This window comes from Canis lupus, chromosome 28 (genome assembly GCF_048164855.1).
Source record: "Canis lupus baileyi chromosome 28, mCanLup2.hap1, whole genome shotgun sequence".
In the NCBI taxonomy this organism is placed as follows: Eukaryota; Metazoa; Chordata; class Mammalia; order Carnivora; family Canidae; genus Canis; species Canis lupus.
The window spans coordinates 17,116,715-17,139,237 of NC_132865.1; the positions used below are offsets into that span (position 1 = coordinate 17,116,715).

At 37.1% G+C, this 22,523-nt stretch overlaps 1 protein-coding gene and 1 pseudogene across 3 annotated transcripts in view; one reads left to right on the plus strand and one right to left on the minus strand.

Moving 5' to 3' along the window:
• ZFHX4 (zinc finger homeobox 4) overlaps window positions 1-22,523 on the minus strand; it is a 182,213-nt gene that overhangs the window by 28,090 nt on the left and 131,600 nt on the right. For all 3 annotated transcript variants that reach the window (XM_072804167.1, XM_072804165.1, XM_072804166.1), the window contains exon 5: window positions 6,418-6,486. In XM_072804167.1, the coding sequence (XP_072660268.1) occupies window positions 6,418-6,486 (69 nt within the window). The remainder of the gene's footprint in view (window positions 1-6,417; window positions 6,487-22,523) is intronic.
• Window positions 2,245-2,856, plus strand: LOC140620241 (small ribosomal subunit protein eS25-like; annotated as a pseudogene).

Sequence of the window (22,523 nt, forward strand, 5' to 3'; positions counted from 1 at the left end):
CCACACACATGACGTGACATCCAGTGTCAAGCCTTCCACCTACGACAGCCCACGGCAATTACTTTTCAACTCATCCTGGGGAAGGGATGCAAGACTTCTTTGAGTAGATTTACTGGACCTTTCCCCCAGGGCTGGAAAATGAAGTGTCAGAGTGCTACTGAGTGTCCTTATCTTGAGGGGACATAAAATGGTAAGGGCTATCGCAACTCACATTAATAAAACATAGGGTGTCAGGAGAAGAAAACAAAAATTATGAAGGCACCCAAAGAAAGAAACTATAGTATAATCTGGGTCTCATCAGACAGTTTTTGCGGGGTCTTCTTCATTTTCCAGGATGTGTTTTAAGTGTGAGAGAAATTCCCAGACATGTTCTTCTATACATCACTGTTGTGTCTGACCTCAGCCTGACCCTGGCAACAGTTTGAGAAATCTGAATGTGAACAAAGACTCTGTGTCAGCAGCAGGGAAAGATTGTGGGGTAGACTCTCCCCATCAACTTAATCGCAAACAGCAGTTCTGAGGCCATAACTTCGCCTGGCTCTTCCAAGCCACAACTCATAACCTCTAGAGGTGGATTTGCCCGCACTGCCTCTGCTTCTGTGACTTTTTTCCCCTCTCTCTTTTCTGGTTCTTCCTTTGAAGTAGGCAGGCAATTAGCTCTAATGCTCAAGCAATTCAGACCTGTTTTGTGGTTTGGAAGGCGTAAGCTGTTTATTACAGGTAGGCTCTTTGGAGCCATAGAACTTTGCAAATTTTTAATCATGCAAAAAATAATCAAAGGGTAACTTATATACACCATAAAGTTTCTTACAAGGCAGGAAAAAAAAGGTCACTTTCATTCTTAAAGAGAGCTTTTGAAATAGATTTGACATTCATTTTATAAATAGGCTTCAGAGTCAAGAGTATTAATGAAGAGAAACAGCTTTCTAGGAAAACTGTAGGTTGGATCTGGGGCTAACGGAAGGGGTGTCTACATTCTAATTTTCAAGTACCACATTTCCTCAACTGTAAAATGCCATAAAATGTAAGGTGCCTTGTGGGAAAAAATATGTATATGTATATTATTAAGGTATTAATATATAATATTAATGTATTAAAGGAATTCCTTGAAACTAAGGAAAGTTCCAAAGTTCCATTCTCTGAAATTCCAAAATAAAGACACTAAGTTACACAAAATTCCAAAATGAAGATGCTAATGCAGTTTTCATTTTCATCAATAAGTTTCTTCACTAATATGTTATATATAATAACACTTCATAATACCGTTGTATTCACAATATATGTATTTTTGATTATTACTTTCCTTTACGGAATATAAGAAATACAGTATTTATTTATATGCCAAACTTTATGACATGAATGTACTTATGCCTAAAATGTGCACTAGGGTCCTGTAGGATTTCCCAACTTTCAAATAAATGATAACACATTTTTATTTTTAAGTGTTTCAAAACACTAAGAAGAAGACAAAATACTACTGTAATCTCATGTTATACAAGTGCGTTACCAAAATTTCCCCGGCATTTTTATCATGCCTGACATAATTGTAAGTTACTCTATACATACACATAAACTATATTGAAAATAAATAAAAGTTTTTGAATGACTAGCTTAGAATACTTCCATTGGAATATTAAAAAATTATTGGAAAACCATTATTAATGTATTCTATAAAATTATTATAATTTCTAAGCAAATCTATCCAGTAATAGCCCTCTGATCTAAGCGCCAGCCAATTGTGCTTGGTTCCCATTACTTTATTATACAACTGTGTTTGGGAACCCTCTAAATTGTCTAAGGAAAACACTGCATACTTCTTAAGCCCATGAAATAATAATGTAAAGCGGAAACAGAATAGTAATTAAATGTGTTATATTTTAGTTTTAATTGTAGGTATTGAGCATCTGTTCTAGACACCTGGCTTATAAGAATTCTCTCCTGAACTCCGTTGTGTACAGTCCCACCCCATCCAAATCTATCCTCCATTTGATCTACTTAAACCTGACTTTTCTACTCAAAGTCTTAGAATGACACCCATCACTTACAAGGAAAAAGCTCAATTTTCTGTAGGTGGCAAGAATATCTTCAAGATACCTGGTCCTTGTCTACTACCCCAGTTTCCTCCCTCTTCCCTTCCTACCCTGCATTTAATTTCAAAAACAGTCTTCACAAACTTTAAGGCATCAAAATCACGTGGAAGACTTGTTAAAACAGAGGAGTGGCTGCTGCTCTCTGAGCTTCGTTATGCCACCCAAATACGATAAGAAGAAAGATGCCAGAAAGTCAGCCAAAAATGACAGAGACCCAGTGAACAAATCCAGGGGCAAGGCCAAAACGAAGAAGTGGTCCAAAGGCAGAGTTCGGGACAAGCTCAATATTCTGGTCTCGTTTGATAAAGCAACATATGACAAACTCTGCGAGAAAGTTCCCAACTATAAGCTGATAACTCCAGCTGTTATCTGAAAAGGCTCTGATAACTGAAAGACTGAAAGACTGAAAGACTGAAAATTTGAGGTTCCCTGGCCAGGGTAGCCCTTCAGGAGCTCCTCAGTAAAGGACTTACTAAACTGGTTTCAAAGCACAGAGCTCGGGATCCCTGGGTGGTGCAGCGGTTTAGCGCCTGCCTTTGGCCCAGGGCGCGATCCTGGAGACCCGGGATCGAATCCCACGTCGGATTCCCGGTGCATGGAGCCTGCTTCTCCCTCTGCCTGTGTCTCTGCCTCTGTGTGTGTGTGTGTGTGACTATCATAAATAAATAAAAATTAAAAAAAAAAAAAAACAAAGCACAGAGCTCAAGTAATTTACACTGGAAATGCCAAGGGTAGAGATGCCCCAGCTGTTGGTAAAGATGCATGAACAAGATCCCACTAACTGTACGTTTTGAGAAATAAAACTTTATTAAAAAAAAAAAAAGCTGGTCTCCACCCCTAGAGCTGCTGATTCAGTAGGTTTAAAGTGAAGCCTGAAAATCGACATCTCTCAGTTTCCAGGCAATGCTATACTTCTGGTCCAAGGGCCATATTTTGTGAACCACTGTTCCAGAAACATGTGACCATTCTTAATGCCCTCTTCCTCCCTCTACGATATACCATTATATTTCCTTTTCTTATCTAGAGCAATTTTTTTTTTTTTTTGCCACTGTATACCCCCACTTATCCTTCAAACCCAGCTTGGGAAATATCAGTTTTATCATCCATAAAAATGGGGTTCATAACACCTACCTCATAGGTTTGTTATAAGATACATGAATAAAAATCAGTCAGCACAGAGCTTAACACAAAATAAGTGCGAAAAAAATAAAAAAAAAATGTTAGCTGTATTATTACTAGTATTAGTCATCACTTCGTTCTCCAAAACCTCTTCTCTGAATGTTGAACAAAAGAGTAATGTTTCTGGGTACTTTTTTTTTTCATTAATTAATTTATTTTTAGCCTTTCTTTTACTTATGCATTGAAAAACATGTCAAAAAACCCTAGTGTGTGAAAATTATCTGTGTATAGCCTACTTCCCCTAATAGGTACACCTTTACAGAAAACAGTAATTATCTTGTTTATTTCTGTGCCAGAACCACCTGGAACGGTGCCTGGACTATAGAAGGCAGGCAAGACTTATTAGTTAGAACACTAAATTGAATTTAGGAGGCAAAATTGTGAGAAGAAAAGGAGGAGTCCAGACGCTATCCCATTCTGCTCCCCATTCAATAAAACTTTAAAAAGGCTTTTTGTTTGTTTGATTTTGGTTTGGTTTGGGTGGTTTTGTTTGTCTGTGTTTTCTATTTCTCTACTAAATCACATTCATTATTCAACCCTCCCCAGTCTGGCTTCCAATCAATTGCTCTTCTCAAAGCCACCAATGACTTACATACTGTGAAATCCAGTGGTCAGTTTTTCATCTCCCTGTTACCTTACCTTGCTCAACAGAAGTTACTCTCCTCTTTTCCTTGAAAAAGGTCCCTCTCTCAAGTTTTATTGCATCAGACTATTGTGATTTTTATCCTATGTCTTTGAAAGTTCCCTCTTATTCCCCTGGGCTGAAGCCTTCGCCATTTAAAATCTAAATATTGGAGTGTCTCCAGCATTGGTCCAAAGCCCTATTCTCTTCTCTATCTACAAAGGGAGGTTAACTTGAGGAAAAATAATAATCTTCCTAGATGATAGCATCCAGATCCATTACTTTAAATTTTCTATCTCCATTTGGACATCTAGAAAGCATATCGAACTTACCATGTCCAAATTAGAACTTCTGGTTCCTCCTCAACACAACTCACTCTGTTTGCCACCAGTCTCCCCCATCTCCCCCACCTCCCTCATCTCCTCCATCTCCGTTAATGGTACCACCAAAAGCAAGAGTCCTTTCTGCCTCACATACATACAGTGTATCAGCAAGTTCTATTAAGTCAAATTCCAAAATATTGAGTGCACACGAAATCTACCTATTTCTTTCCATTTCCATTGCCAGTATACTCGGTCTCTTACCTGGATTTTGCGATGGTCTAATAACTAGGTAAGCCTTGCTCTTGCTTTCCTACAATTTATGTTGCACATCCTATAAAATCCAGCTAGTCTCCTGCTTGTACCCTGCCATACTTCCTATTTCACTTAGAATAATATGCAAACTTCTTACTATGGTTGAAGTTACCAGGCCTTTGTCTACCTTTCTGACTGTACCTTATGCTAGTCACCTACTCAGTCACTAACCTCCTTCGGTACTAGCCTTTTTTCTCTCTCTTGAACCTGACCAACTTCTTTTCACCTCTACTTGAAAGGCATTTCCCCAGATTTTGTGTAATTGGCTCCTTCTCATTAGTTAGGACTCAGCTCACCTGTCATTTCCTCAGAGAACTTCTCTGACCACTGCTTCTAAGGGAGCTCATCACCTGTCACACGAGAGGGATTCTCAGACTTTAGTGGGAATCACATCATCTGGAGGGCTTGTTAACTACAGATTGCCAGGCCTTGTCCGCAGTGTTTCTGATTCTGTAAATCTAGGATGGGGACCAGGAACTTGCATTCTTACAATTCCCAGATTTCGCTGACGCTGCTCGTATGGCAACCACACTTTGAGAAGCTCCGCTCTAGCACATTACCTCTTTTATTTCCTCTATTACATTCACAGCAATCTGAACATAACTTTTTTTTTAATAGAAATATTGTCTGAAAAATGAGAGAACTCATCTGTTTTATTCATGACTTATGCTCAACAGTCCCTGGCACTAATATTTTGAGTAAAATTGATGATTCCTAGTTTTCTTACTTGGGATAACTACGTTTATAGCAGGATGGCATCAGTTAAGACAGAGAAGAAGAAGAAATAGTTTTGCAAAAATGAGAAATTCCATTTGGAATTTGTTATATTGGACTTCTCTGTAGAATATCTCTATGGAAATATCCAGAAGGCATGAGAGTTTCTCAATAAAAAGTTTCTCAGAGGCTGGGTGAAGGTGTAGATTTTGGTGCCCTTGTTTACAAAACAATAAATAAATATATTGACAAGCAGTGTTTTCTTTTTTGTTTGATACTTTTTTCATAGTCTTGATATTTGGCCTCTTATTTCTAAACTGATCACTAATGAAATCCTCTGATTGGCTGTAGGTGAGGGAGGCAAACTGACTTATTTTATTTTAAATATGCTCTCCAGTTTTCTAGGGAAGATAACATATAAAATGGAAAAGTACTCATAAGATGCATAGATAAAGCGAACTTAACTTTAAAGAATTTTTAAAGAGAGAAGTTTTGACTTTATATTACGGGAATGTTTTCACTTGAGAAAAGTATTTCAGTTCTCCATTATGAATGCAAAGGACTTTTTAAGTATTATTTGTCTATATAGCATATTATTATTCCAATTGAAGAAATCTGAAATTTGGGATCGTGCCAGGAATAAATGGGGTGTGTTATGGCAACATGGGTGAATTTCCTCTTAAATTACCTGAATATAATGCAGTAAGAAAGCATTGCTGCAATTTTTTTAAAAACACACAAACACACACACACACACACATCACAGGGACTAGGAAATGTGTTGACATGGCTGTACAAAGTCCACTCAACTCATTAATTTCTCCAAAACAACTCTACCAACTAGGTTGTTTGATTTGAGGAAAAATAATATCCGGCTTATTGACTTATACTTTGTAACAAACTGACACTTAGGTAAAATTTCATAGTGTATAAATGTAGATGTGAGAAATGATCCTGCAAAAGTTGCTTATTCTTTAAGATGTTACTTTCTATATGTATCCAAATATAGTATATATTAAATTTTATATTTAATTTTGCCTTTAACTTATTCGTATAAGAGATCTGATGAGATCTAATTAGAGAAGTTCCAGAGATACATTTATAACTTAAATTAGGAGAGTAACCAATGTAACTCATTTAGGACAAACAAGATTTTGAGAAGGAATAGACCAATTACCTGAGGTTGCTCTCAACTGCTGCTCTGTAAGATCATCCTCACAGGTCCTGGCTCCCAAAGAGGCAGTTTCTGCAGAAGACATCAGAGTGAAGAGTAATGAGCACACCACGTCCAGCTCTGCAGTCACAGCCAGTATCACAAGAATCCCAAATGTGACTTTCAAAAAAATAAGCACCAGGAAGAGCTCAGGTAAGACTCCAGCACACCTTACATCACAGTGAGCAGGGGTTGACAAAATGAGTCCAGAGCTTTAAATTTAGATCAAATTCTCCATCAGCAGCACACAACAAATACAACAATATAGACAAAATATGGAAGAAGGAAGACTCATTTGATTTCTACTTCTTGGATATTTGGCCAGGCCTACATTATAAGATCATGTGTTGTGATGACAATGGCACATAGCATAAATTATGAGCATACTTTTAGTTCTCTGTCAAGAGGGCAAAAAAAGAAAAAAAATACACAAAAAACTTCAATATCTGATAGCTCATGTGAGAGACCAGAGCCAAAAAAACAAGCAGCTGAGGAAAGCTGAAGAAAATGTTCAAGTTGTCAATGAATTCACATCTCTATTCTGATCTTTTATTTGAGCTCCAGAGCAGAAGCACCAACAATGTCCTGGTTTGCTAAACTCAACCCCAAGCACAAATCATTATTTTCATCTATCTCCATTCTTTCTGTGTGTTCCCTGTTGTGGGGGAAATCTATAAAAAAAAAAAAAAATGACTGGACCTCAGAAATCACCCTCAACATCTCATTCTTTCATCACACTGAGTCATCTCACGCTGTTGATTCTATGGCAATGTCTCTTGTCATGCGTGTTTCTGTATTTCTCTGTCACCTTCTCTTCACTGACAATTTCAGTAGCCTCCACAACAATCTTCCTGTCTTGAATTCCTTGTCTCATCAGACTAATCTCCCATAAAACCACAAGAACTTTCTTACCAGAACACAGAATTGCCCGAGTACCATTCGTGGCTCCAACCACGAACTTAAGGTAAGAGACCTTAAGTATATAACTTAACCTTTCTAAGCCTTAATTCCTCCTTGGTGATATACAGATTGTATAACTGCATAAATAATCAACAACTATAAGAGAAAAAAAGACAAAAGTACAACATGATCTAGTCTTCAAATTGAGGAAAGGCTGGATTGTACTGAGAGGTTAAAAAGCTCATCACACAATTCTCACACTGCCGAAGAGACTCATGTTTATCTAATATTTCTGAGCACCAGCATCTCTCTTTGATCTGAAGGCTTTAATTAAACAAATAATTAACCTTGGAAATAGAAGTGCACACCAAGGCACTATTATTGCATTTACTGATTGTTTTTTCTGCTATGTACAACACCTCTGGCCTCCGGTGGTAATCTATTTAAAAAGAATGATAATAAACCTTCAGTGTCTTCACCCCAACAACAACAAAAAAAATCATGTTTTTGTTTTTTTTAAACAACAACAAAACTTAAATTAGTCTTGAAAGGAAGAATCCATCCTTAGTTCTTGCTTATAAATCCAAATAACTTCGAGATAGATCCCAATATTGCTATCCATCCAATATGCCATTCAAGGAACCCACCTTTTGCCTCTTGGCAACCTCTTGGATATTTATGCCTTGACAACAGTGTTGTTCCTTCTGCTTTGTAAACGTCTTTTGTTCTTCTCATGTTAAACTCTTATTCTTCCCTCAAAACCTAACACAAGTGTCTCCTCCTCTGTGCTCCCTTAACAATTAGCTTATAAGTATGTTTTAGCACTTACAATGTATTATGATAACTTTTTACATGGTTCACACGTATTTCCCCAATAAATTGTGAGTTCCTCAAGAACCTTCATCTTCACAGATTCTCAACTAAGGACAAAATGAGGTATATCAAAGTCACCAGAACACTTCTATTCAAAATACGAATCTATGTGCTATATGTGGAAGCAGATGAATTTCAAGATGAGAATTTTAGAAGAGCTTCCCAGAGCTTCAAGACTTTAAATTCAAAGCCCTTTCAATTATACCAAACACAGAAACTAATTCTGTTACATATACAGATCTTCCTCCACTTATGGTGGGGTTAAGTCCCCACGAATGTATTGTAAGTTGAAAATACCTCGAGTCGAAAATGCTTTTAATACATATAACCTACTGAACATCATAGCTTAGCCGAGCCTATCTTAAACGTGCTCAGAACACTTATGTTAGCCTGCAGTTGGGTAAAATCATCTAACACAAGGCCTATTTTATAATGAAGTGCTGAATATCTCATACAATTTATTGAATACTGTACTGAAAGTGAAAAACAGGATGGTCAGGTGGACACAGAATGGTTACAAGTTTATTGGTTGTTTACCCTCGTGAGTGCCTGGCTGACTGGGAGCTGGGGCTCGCTTCCACTGCCCAGCATGATGAGAGGGAGAATCTTACCACATATGGTTAGCCTGGGAAAAGATCGAAATTCAAAATTCAAGGTATGGTTTCTACTGAATGCTTATCACTTTTGATCACCGTCAAGTTGGAAAATGTTAAATTGAACCATTCATTGTCATCTGGAGACTATTTGTATAAATGTGTGTGCGTGTGTGTATTTCAGTGTACCAGATACTTATTTAAATAGATATCAGTAGTATCTAAGCAAATTTGACCAAATGACTGCTACTCATTTGATTCATGAAAATAAAAATTTTAAAATGATAACTTATTGAATTTGTATTTCTGCCAGTACTCTGATGACCTATCCATGTAAAATAATCATGAAAGGGGTTCCTGGGTGGCTCAGTCAGTTAAGTGTCTGACTCTTGATTTCAGCTTGGGTCATGATCTCAGGGTCATGGGACTGAGTCCTGCGATGGGTGGGGGGGTCTGCTTCTCTCCTTCCCCCTCTCCCTCTGCCCCTCCCTATCCCCCCATCCCCTGCATGCATGTTCTCTCTCTAAAATAAATAAATCTTTAAAAATAGCCACGTAATCCTCATGGCAAAGTCATGAGGCAATTATTAACCCTAATTTTATAAATCAGGAGCCTGGAGCTTAAAGGTTAGGGTCACCTGCCCCAGGTTCCCAAGTTTGAAACTGACAGAGCCTAGAAGGGAACCCAGTTCAGCCTCCTATAAAGTCTCTGAGTGTCTGGATGTGTCCAGTTGTAATATCAGAGTTTTAAGGCGCCTATAAATGTATCCCTAGTCTCAGTGAAGTCCTGAAGCCAAGTGATGCCTTTGGGGGTGGGGGGATGCTGAAGAAAGCAACTTTCACTAGTCTTGTAAAGACTCTGATATTTCATAAAACATTACATTCCTTGAATATATGATATAACTAAATAATAGTTTGGTGCCCCACTGAAGTCATTTTGAGAGTGACTTAAGGAAATGGGCAAAATGTCAAGACCAGAAACCATCATTTAATCTCACAAATTAGGATACGTGGTACTTGGAAACTGTTCCACTGAGAGCGACTTGTGCAAATAATTTCATAAAGGAATGTAGTTCCGAATGCCACAGAATATTTTTTATGTCTTCAACAATACTGCTCCCTTTATACAAATGATATAAATATTTTAATAAAGGAGCTTTTAACTTAACAAATGAACTGATTAATCTATACTTTTCTGCCTGTGTAAATGAAATGTTTAAAACCTAGTAATGATACATAGCATCTTTCAATATTTCACTTTAATAATTGCTCTGTAATAACAAATTTGACTGCTGTTAACACGATCTGTCTCTTTGCTGGTGATTTAATTAGATTACTAATTTGTGTTCTCTAGCACCTGACCTTTCTTATTTAATACTATTTAAAAATAATACCACTGACAATTTATCCAGTATTCTACTCTATTCTGTCAATTTGGTGATGATCACACATTTGGAAATGGTACCAAATTACTCTATTTTTATTAACACAATGTGGGAGTAATCGGCCCCATTTTCTGTGGAAGAGTCTATCGATCATCACAATCACCATCATCAACAACAACATTTCACAGAGTATTTACTCTGTGCCAGGTACTGACTGATGCCCTTTATATATGCATTAGAATATCCTGAGCAAGCGGTGAGCCATGATTTGAACCCGTGCATTTTTATTTCAGGGATAGGTAATTTAACCACAATCATACACTAAACCATATTTTTTTAAATTCTAAGAGTAGCTTTTCTTTTGGTTCTGCAATTATGTCTTGTGTTCATTTTTCCCATTTGGCCTGAATTCTGCTAATCACCCATTCCCTTAGCCCAACGCAAATGGTTACATCTCCAAAGACAATGTTTAAAAGCCTAAATTTTTAGGCTTCGTATTCCGTTTAATTGTAAGACAGGAGGTTCTCAAAGCTCTCATTTCCTCACACTTGCCACTCTGAATCCTAAGCCTATTCATTTCATTACTCCTTTTCACTTTTCCCTTCGCTTACATGAATAGTAATTCTGGTAAGTAAACTGATAACTTTTAGGCATTTCATCTTGGTTCAAAAATTGTCAAGTTTCCATCTGTCAAATCTGTTTTCCCCTGCTAATTGAAATTATATATATATATATATATATATATATATATATATATACACACACATACACTCACACACATATACACACATATACATATTTAGAACTACAAGCAATACAAATCTAATGATCAGGGAAAGATCTGGAATTTTAATTTTGAAACAGTCTAGATACGTAAGTGGAGAATTCTAAGTTTCAGAATGTTTGTTGTCATTTGGGAAAAGGATAACCTGATCTATACTTCATGATCATAGCAGTCATGAGCTTTCTGTATTCTTATCAGCAAAATTTGGGAAGCATTTGGTACAAGTTGAGTAAATTTTTAAAATACTGGGTGAATGTTTAAGCTGCCAAGTATAGTACTAAGACAGCATCTGCTTACAAAACTTCCACATCTCATCGCGTCCCACTGACTCGTTAATGCGTTAAATAATAAAGTGTATCACTATTTCAGCAAAATGTATTGAGATATATACCACTAAACAGAATAAATATTAAGCCAACTAGTCTAAAGTAATAGAAAGAAAAACATTTTCTGTAGTCCTAGGAAACATTATGAGTTCCACTCTACTTCCATCCATTAAAAAAAAAAAAAAAAAAAAAAAAGAGTCCAATTCCGGGAAAAAACAAAATTCTCAAAGATATCCGCATTTCAAAAACCCTCCCACCTTCTCCTCCCCATTTCCCTTTTGAAACCTTTCCTACCTTAAACTTTGCAAACAGGTGATCCATTGTTAAAGGATATTTCAGAGACTGACATAAAAGAGAAGAAATTTGCAGGGCTCTAATTTTAAAATAATAAGTGAATATTTGGTGGAAACCCATTAGGTGCTAAGCACATAATATGCATTTTCTTACTCAATCCTTGCAGTAAATCTGTACAGAAAAAAAAAAACACTACTTTCATGAAAAAAATGAGATATTAAAGCTCAGATATTTTAAGTGATTTTTTTTCCCCCACAGAGTAGCAAAAGTAGGATCTGGACTTAGTCTGTCTGACACCAAAGCTCCATACTCTCCCCTGAATATTGTTGCCTCCAGGCAGCCTCCAGGACTCCTGGGCCAGGACATCTAAAACCTGAATTTCCCACCTCCTAAAAAAACAGTTCAAGCTCTTTCAAAGCAAATTCATCACAACAAGATCAATATCTAGAAGAACAAATCAAGTTCAACATTTTTTTATCATCTTGGTAGTTTACATTTTAATAGAGACCTCTGAACTTGCTTGTGCACTACAAAAGTGGAGCTGTTTTCAGATGAAGCAGGTTTGCAATTAAAAATGGTTTCAAGTGGTCTCCATCCGTTTCCTATGTGGATACAAAGAGTGCTCTTCTAAAAAGCTGAGCAACTCAGCATGCTACCAAATGGTTTTGAGTAACCAAGCAACATCATCTTTGTTGACCTGCAGTGCTTTCTCTTAAATTATTTCTTCTAGGCAGTAACAGATTGAAGTGCATTGGATGCTCCAGTGTCAATTATCTGAACGGGGCTGGATTTGTAATTTTTTATTTTCTGGAAAAGTAAAGCTCCTTTGCCCTGCCCTGTCTGGTTTTACCCAGAAGTTATTTTTATATAGTAAGGGAGTAGTATCTCCTGGGACCTCTAGGCCAGGAAAGTGTGATCACTTCTTTCTGCTTCTTGAATCATCTATGACCTCAGTGTAATGGGACCTCAAAAGAATTTAATAAGTTCCTGATATCAATTAGTTTCAATAAATTACTCATACATCTTCTTAATGTGTCTTACTCTAAAGTGTTCTTACTGAAGTATTTTTTTTCTTAAATTTATTAATTTCTAATACACTTCTTCCTGTAAGAGTCTGTTTCATTTCTGATTGTTTTGAAATTAAGAAATCAAAATTCTATTGTTGTAACTTAGGGAAAATATTGTGTTTCCATCTGTCAGTTCCTCAGTTATCTGCACCTAAGTTCTTAGAGGATTCATCACAATCTCTACATTGTCTCACATGATTTTAAGTCCTTAGCATATTGCATTGGTTTTGCTAGGTGGCTCATCAACATAGGAAAACCTCTGGTCTACACACTGATTCCTACCCTACCCAGTGATGACCTTTGTTCCTGTGGGGCACTGGCTATTCATTTCAGCCCATTGCTTTGTATCACAAAGCAAGTTTTTGGGGATCCCTGGGTGGCGCAGCGGTTTGGCGCCTGCCCTTGGCCCAGGGCGCGATCCTGGAGACCCGGGATCGAATCCCACGTCAGGCTCCCGGTGCATGGAGCCTGCTTCTCCCTCTGCCTGTGTCTCTGTCCCTCATTCTCTCTCTCTGTGACTATCATAAATAAATAAAAATTAAAAAAAAATTTAAAAAAAAAAAAAAAAAAAAACAAAGCAAGTTTTTAATCGAGGAAAACCTCTTCTTTCTATGCCATAGCTACCAACTTTTCTGAATAGCCTCATGCTAGGTCAAAAGCCTTTTAAAGTTATTTTTTTAATGAAAAGAAAATAAATGTTTATCCAGCAGTGCATTTTTATCAATATTGCCTTCACCACTTTCAAAGACTCCTTACAAGGGTATCATTTACTCTCAGGGAAGTTGTACTTCCTTGTTTCAGTTATATTATTTGGTTCCTGGAAGCTTCTATAACTTCTCTTATACTTTTACCTCAAAGATGTCAGCAATGATAGGTGCCACCCTCTAAGACTGCATTTTTTAATTACTACAGCAATTACAGAGTTTAATCAGTTTCACAACTTTTACACAAAATTCTGATTTTTATTTCAATCATATTCAGTGAGTCATTGGGAATACTTCTTTGGAGTTGTAATCCATGAAACCATCATTTACTCTTGTTGTGAAGAACCAGAACGAGTAACTCGGTGTTGAAATAATGGTAATTTTTTTTTACCTGAGATTAATTCTCTTTGCTTGAAATTTCGAGCAAGCAAAGATAAAAAGTGAGCCATCAGTGACATAAAAATTATGTACTTCCACTATAGCTATCTGGCTCTTAGAAGCCTGTGTACTACAAAAAACTATTTCATTAAGAGAATATGGACTACTCCTATGCATATATCTGTGCTAAGAAAAAAGAAAAAAAAAACATGGACTTAGAAAAAGATACACTTGGACTTGAATCCCAGCTCCAACACTTTCTAGATATTTGACAGGGCAAGTTGCTTAGCCTCCTTGAAATTCAAGATCCTATATGCAAAAATGGAAGTAAAAATTACTAGATTCCAAGGTGTAATAAGGAGTAAGTTAAGAGCATAAATCATCTAGTACTGAATAAGTAGTAGTTTTATTCATGCACAATTCTTCTCTGGCTTTGGTCCATCCTGCTGAATACAAGTTATTCAAAGGAAAGACTACATCAATTTGATATTATGGCCTTTTAGGTTATATTTATATGTAAGGTACTCTCTGTCTATCAGCTAAGTTAGTATTTTAGACCTTTAAAATATCACTATTATATGTGTAGATATTTTTGAAAGAGCAAATGTTAACAAGACTAAACATTGTTTTCCTAAGCCATGGAGTTTGAAAGTTTTTTTTTAATCCTTAAGCAAATTTTACATTCTGCACTAAGAGTAGTATGTGTACCAGGTTATAAAGACTGTTCAATTCACACTGGTTTGGCTCTTTACAAAAGTTAAAGTGAAGAAGATGAACTGTTTAGACTGGTAGTGACATCCAAGTCAGCCCTATGTTTCGTCTTGCAAGAGAGGGACCCTGTCCTCTCCAATTCCAAACCCCACCCCCACCATCAGCCTTTTATCAAGAGGAAACATTTAATGAGAAGTCATAAACAATCTCAGAATATACAGATTTGTAAATGTGGCAGATTCCAAAACCCTAAAATCTTCATTTATATACAAACGCTGAGTTTGCTTAAAATTCTAGGTTATTCCTTACACTACAGTCACCTGAATCATATGTCCAACTAAACACAGCATCAAAGCACATAACACTTGTTTTTTCTTCAAAGCAATTCATAATGAACCATACATAATATTGTAGAGCTTTCACAATGGCAATGTTAAATGAGAAATGTATGGAATGGGAATTAAAACTTTAGCTTCCATCTGTGTAAATTTAAACAGATCTATTAACATGTTGGAGCCAGTCTTCTCATCTGTAAAGGGGGGATAAAATGTTCTCTTCTGCTTGCCATGACAAGCCCTTGTAAGGATGAAATGTAAGTTGTTGTTATCAACACCTCCAGTTGACCATGCATAGTAAGGAAATACAATCTCTGTATCATACTTTTTAAATATTATATGTCTTAAATATGCTGACATGGACTGTACCATTACTACTTATACTAAACTCCTCTATATAGTTATATATATGGGGGAAATTATTGCTTCTCATGCACAGGTTTATTTATTTTGTGAATTATATATGGCTATAAAAGAAAATCCTCAGATGACTAGATCAATTCTTTTTTATCAACACTATAATTGTTGAAATAAATTTACCATTAACCTAAGACGTAGAAAAGTTTCCTAAATTATATGTAAATAATCCTTGGATTTTCACTATTTGGAGTTTTCTACATTTCACCACATTAGGAATGGTCAAATTTATATGGTCATATACCCCAAATTACACTTAGGAGAATTGACCTAGGCAATGATGGATACAAATATAAGTAAAATAAATCTGGAGAGGGAAAGTTAGTGAAAGTATGCATAGCCCCAGAAAAGGAAGATTAGAAAGGCTAAGTTGGAGCCAAAAGTGAAAAATGTACCATTGGAACCTGCTATGAATTTCCAAGACAATACTTATGCATACCCATGAAATGTTTATTTAATAAATGATTCATTAATGAGCAAACAGATTGATGAGATTTGGCATATTGCTTTCTTTGGACTGTATTAGCCAAAGAAAAAATGGTTTCTGAGACATGGCCAATTTTTTTTCTCCTTTGCCTGAATGCAAAATATTGGCAAAGGGTCCCTCAATCTTGGCAAAATGAGAGGTTTAAGCAGGGGATGCCATGATCATATTTGCATCTTTGGGATACTGTGTGGAAGATGGAATGGAGGAGGAAAAGCTTTGCTATTAAAAAAAAAAAAAGGATGCTGGAACATTCACTGTATCTCAGTCCATTACTGTCTAGAAAAAGTCATGGATAAAGGAATAACAGTGATTCCATTGGAGAGAAAAGGAAAATTTCAAAGTCCAAGATTGGGATGAGAAAAAAGATGAGCTCAATTTTGGACATGAATTAAAGCAGAGCTGTTTGGAAAACTTTTAAGTTTATGAAACTAGATCTTAAAAGAGAAGCCTGAGTTCAAAACACTTGGAAGCTAATACCTGTAAGTAAATCTGAAGAACAACACATTAAGTATGGAAGATAAGTTATAAGGAGAGAACTCTAAGAAAGAAAAATTAAGACATAAGTGGTACTGAAGATTACTGAAAGATGAAAAATAATGACAGAGAAAAAGAGGCAAACACAGGGCACTGGAGTGATTGATAAAACATTGGACAAAGGACAAACTTCCTACAGAAGTAGGAGGCACAGGTGTACAATTACACAGAGAAATCAAGTAAATTAAGGTCTCGGTGATGCTGCTGAGAGATGGTAGTGGCTTGGACCAAGGAGGCAGTGGAGGAGCTGATGTATATTTCAGAGGAGGAGCAGAGAGGACTTGCCACTGGGTTTCATGAGGTAAGTGAGAGAATGAAAAGTGATTACAGTGTGTTTTGCCCCAGAAATCAGAAGAATGGAGACATCATGTACTGAGATGAGGGAAAATGCAGATGAAACAAGGTAGGAGGGAGAGAATGACTGGAGTCCGCAGTTTCAAACATGTTTAGTATCAGATGCCCTGTTTATACACCCAAGTGAAAGCGTTAAGTAAGCAGATGTGGGCTGGAGGTAGGGTGTGGAGAAGGGAAGGAAAGGTCAATGTATAGAAGGTAGAGCAAGTCTCTAAGTTGAGATTGAATTAGATCACCTAGACAAGGAGAGACCCTAACTGAACCTGGGCCAGGCTTCTGCACAGCAGCATAGCAAACCAAGGGACCCTACGAGTAGTCTTTCCCAGTAGCGAGAAATAGTTTATCATTGACCTGGTTTAGAACTGTCTGCGCATGTCAAAAATACTAATTAAGCAGGTCGCTTTCCTTCAGTTTTATTGTTCTTAAATTCCCTATGGGGACTGCTCTCTCTTTATTGCCTGCACTGGGTGAAATATTCCTATCATTCCCTTCTAAAATAAGGAGGGAGCAGTGGAGAAAACCAAGCATGAAGAATCAATGAGGCAGGAGAAGATCAAGAGAAGATGGGGTGCAGCCTGGTAAAAGACACTTCAAGAAAGCAGAGGTCAGGGCACCTGTGTGGCTCAGTGGTTGAATGTCAGGTCGTGATTCCGGGGTTCTGGGATCAAGCCCCACATTGGGCTCCTTGCAGGGAACCTGCTTCTCCCTCTGCTTGTGTCTCTGCCTCTCTCTCTCTCTCTCTGTGTCTCTCATAAATAAATAAAAATTTAAAAATATTTTTAAAAAAAGAAAGGAGAGGTCAACTTGTTAAAAACTGCTGGTTGGTCTAGTCTGAGGAGGCTGGAAACTGACCAGTAGATTTGCCAAAAGACAGGTCCTCAGAGGCCTTGACCAGAGCTCCTTTTGTGGAGTGGTATGGATAAGCCCCCACCCCCACCTCATGTGGTGTAAGAGAGAAAAAAGATGATGAACATGGAGATGTCAAGTGCAGACAATTCTCCGAGGACTTCGGTGAAAAGGATCAGAGAAATGGGCAATACATAGAGGCAGACAGCATGCAGGAAGGCTTTTCATCAGCAGGGTGATGGAGAGAATATTGGTGTGATGATGCGAATAAGCTGGTGGCAAGGAAAACACTGAGAGGCAGAAGAGAGTGAGCTGGCAGGTATCCCAGGATGGCCTTGGGTGTGGGTTTCTGAAGAGCAGTGGAAATAGGGATGGAAGTCAAGGATCACAGAAGTCAGGGAACTTAGGCTAGGACTTATCAACCTCTCAGAAGGTGGAAACGGACAACATCATGAAGATAATTGAGGAGACTTGGGGAGTGGGAAGTACAGCAGAACGTGAAGATGAACCAAAATAACTATAAACGATGTCAAACGGGGACACGGAAAGAGAGTCAGAGAGCAGAACCCATTTTGTTTCAGCACACGAAATATTCTCGCCTTCTTTGTGATACACAATGAGAGAAATCATTTCTGTTGAGTGAAGATTTGACTAGCAATCCGGTCTAGCTATGAGTCAAGAACTATTTTTCCCTTGTAGATATTATGGCACCATAGAAGCAATAAAATTGTGTCAACAAAAATGAAAAGCCTTACAGAACGTAAACAGGTCCCTATTAAACTCTTCAATTATGTTTTACGGCAATACAATCACAGTGTATTTTTCATAATCTAAGTTTGATCAAAATAACTCATGTGCAATGCACACAGCACCTGTATTTTAGGATTTTGGTGCAAGATGATGAAAGATCTCAAAAATGTATGGTGTTTTGGTCCATTAAATTTGCTGTCCTGATGAACTAGATGAAGTAATTCATGATCATCACTGATGTAAAAGGTGACAGATAAGATGAAATTTCACACTGCCATAAGCATCTGATGAGTAAAACAAACAAAACTGCAAAAAACTAAACCTGTCACTGTTCTAAACTACATGATAATAACAAATAGAGAAAACTGACCTTTCAAATGAATGTGGATAATCACAAATGATGACCAGAATTCAAATTCAAAGAAGTACAAAATAAACAAAAAGCCAGACATATGGTCACCTTAAGAAAATAAAAGGTATGTTGAGGAGGAGAGGAAGCTGGTGGTAAAGAAAATGAACAATGAATAATTTATTTCTCTTTGTATCTCATTTCTATATATTACATATAAAAACATCTCTAATGTGGTAAATAATTTGAGCCAAATGCAGAATTCTCTTTTGAGGATTTTTAACATTGATATTATTAAGGATACAGAAAGAACAGAAACATATGTTCAATCCAATACAATAAGTAATATGAGAATAAATTATATCTTTTACATGGCTAATATTTGTTCCTGTCCCATATATCTTTACCCTAGTTCTCACATATGTCCTCAGAAGGCAGCAGCTAATGTATCACCGTGAATACTCTAGAACCCAATTCCAAGGATTGGAAGTACACAGAGCTGTGTTTGCTTTTTTCAGTGACACTATGAATTCTTGAGAAATGTATATATATATATATATATATATATATATATATATATATATACACACACACACACACACACACACACACACACTCACACACAAAATCAGAATGAAAGAGGGCAAGCCCAAATGGAATCAACTTTCATTTATTACAATTCTGCACCCCGATCTCTTCTATCATATCTTTGAAAGGGCTACAGGGTATTTATGGATTGGTGTGACAGCACTTTGTTTTCCTTTCTCTTGTCAAATGCATAGAGGCCATCCTGTCTTGCTAAAAGTCCTGTAAATAGGAACAAATGAACTTCTCCTTTTTTTTTCTTTTCCTTCTCCTAATTGACTTCCAACAAAAATGCCACCTACCATGAATGTTTCCTTCACCTTGTGTACAGTTCACCTCATGGCTAAGTCTGGGATTGTGTTTATTCGTGTATTCAACGACGATGACTCCGATAGTCACATGAATGGAGGTACAGTAGTTAAACAGTATTTGAGTTTGATCAATCCTTTTCACTTTGAAAGATACAAAAATATCCTGGACTTACATTGTTCCACATGCCATAAAATATTTCCTCTATAACTTATTCAGCATAAATGATATTAACAGACTAACCTAAATGTAAGCTCTAAATGTTATAAATAAAACAAAGCCCCTAACGTAATTTTATTAAAACTACAAAGGCCTCTTAAAAATCATGGTGAAAAAATGACTACCTTTTTCCTAGTTCAAAAGCACCTACAAAACTTTATGAACACATTATTTCTTCCCCCCTCCTATAGTTTTTTTAAGGGATTATGTTTGAGAGTGTAAAAAGGTGTGCCTCTGCTTTTCACTTTTTCCCTGCCCACTTAACCTGACATATTTCCAACAGTTGGCTCCTTCATTGCTTATATTTAGTTGATAAGTTTGCTTTATGGATTGTTAACACTCTTTTCTGCTTGCTGAGAGTTACCTCAGTGATAGCACCTGACTTGTGTCTACCAGCCCACCACACAAGTGTCCTCGAATGAGCTTCCAGCACACAGGTCCCCCCAAATTTATCTCTCTTATATATGGCTGTCAAATCATGTGTCCTAAGACACCTCTTCAGTAGTGCGATTCCCACACTCAAAGGTTCGGTATTTTCGTATTTTCTGCTCTTCAAATCTGAACTTCTTTGCTCAGCTTTCAAAGACTTCCATAGTTTCAACTACCTAGTTCATTTTTGTCACTCTCTCCCCAATGGTCATTACTAGGCTCTCAGTTTAGTTTGTTGCTTCTCAACACAACCATATCAATTTCCTTTCACCCCTAAGTCTGAATCATATCATTCCACCCCTTAAACCTAAGGACCATGCATAAATAAATGAATAGATGCAGAGATAAACAAACAAAACTATTTTTTTTATTTTCAATCCTACTCATTCTTCATGTCCTAATACCTCCATTAGGACTAACCCTACAGATTAACCCTACAGATCCAATGCTCCTCTGAACGGTACCGAATTTGATGATGTTCCTTAAAATGCCGTAATTTACCTGCCTTATTGTGTCCAGTACATGAATTGTCTCCTAGGCAGCCTCTAAACTCCTTGAGGGCAGGGAGCTTTCATTTTTCTGTCTCCCACTAGCCCCGGCCACATGCTACCCCCAGCGCTCTTGCCCAGGGTATTCCTCGCATTCCTCCACTCTCAGGTGGCTTCTATAATCGATAATGGCAGCCAAGGAGAATAATCCTCCAGGTAACAAAGCAGAATCTTTTCCTCCACTTCATTCTGATTCTGATTGCAATTAATTCATCAAGTATTTGCCACATCTGCTATTAAATACATGTATTTGGTATTCTCTCTCAAAGGTAAATGAGTTTAAAATCCTACTGTAACAGGCTAAAGAGGCAGAAAGCTCCTTTGAGGTATGTGCCAGCTTTGTGAGGAATCTATCTTCCTTTCTTCCTCACACACAACTGTTACACATTGTAGAAGCGAGTTCACCTCCCTTGTTTTCCTTCCGCTAGTCCCTTTTTGTGACTGCCTCATGAATATATAATTCCTGTGCATTTAATTCTTTGAAGTCCAAGCACATTCTTGCTTGAAACAAAAGCTCTAGAGGATGAAATAAGAGTATACAATTATTGCAAAATGGCAATAAAATCACCTCCCCACACTTCCCTTGAGATCTGTGGTCAAGGAGATCTGGCTGAGGGCTGAGACAAACGTCAACTTGACTTTTAATTTTATGAACTATGATCATTTGGACAAGAAAATATCTTCAAAGGGTCAATATCATTTCTGTAAATGGGAAGAAGTGTGGAAAGACTGCTTTGAACAAGGCTTAAAGAGAAGAAAAAACTTTTGAGCAAATATCAATAGTACTTTCTTGATTTGTCTCTTTTTCCCTTAAAAGGATTTTTTTAAAAGTGAAGAAATTGCAGTTAAAAATTATTTTATAGCCCTTAAAATGAAAACATTTGCCTATTAAGCTCTAACGACCTACAATATTCTATCTGTAAAGCATCACTTGGCCCCCTGCTGTTTCATTTAACTTTAGCTGAACCTTTTTTTATTGCTTCCTAATCTACCCTAATTTGCCTAAACCCCTTATTTGCCATTTCTCAAACTGTTTGTTTACATCTCACTGGAAATGTGTAACAATAACAAAGTGCTTTAAGGACTAGAAATAATGATAGATTTAGACACATAATTTTACCTCACAGCATAAAAGACATTCAAATGAACACACATTCCCGGAGAGCCCACTAGGTGACAAGGACCATACTTGGCTAGGAGACACTAAGAGGAAAACAAACCTCCAGTGCCTTCAAGGAGCTTAAGTCTGGAGGAGAAAAAATAACAAAATAGAAACAACCCCCACCCCACGATTCAGGAAGTGATATGCTGGTAGTAGGAGCCAAGCATTCTTGACACAAAGGAACCCAGAACACTTAATTCTGTGGGAGAAAGAAGCATCAATGCAATCTACCTCATGTCATTTCCACTTTTTTTCTGTTTAGGAGAAACATTTTATAGATAAATGATAAGACAAGGACGATGATCAGTTTTAAAACCTTCCATGAGTCACCCTATGTAAATAGCAGAATAGGACAAAGATATCTACAGTGATGCTGCATTGGGAATGAGAAGCTAGGGTTCTAGTATGAATTAGCAATGGAACACTGTCCAAGTCATGAAACTGGTGAGTCCTTGTTTCTCTAGCTGTAAAATGAGGGACTGGGCCCATGAGCTGTCAGGATCCTTTTGGCTTCCCCATTACCTGAACATCTGCAGTTATTTTTTGTCAACTCACAAGTATTGGCTACAAAGGCTGAGGACAAGACTTCATAAGATTGAACAATAATTCATGTTTACCTCAAATCTGTTATGTGTGTGTTTGTATTTATAACCCTCTTTTCACATTCTTTCCAAATCATTAGCCCATTGGCCCATTATATTTGCATAACCCTTAATACTTTTCAAAGTATAT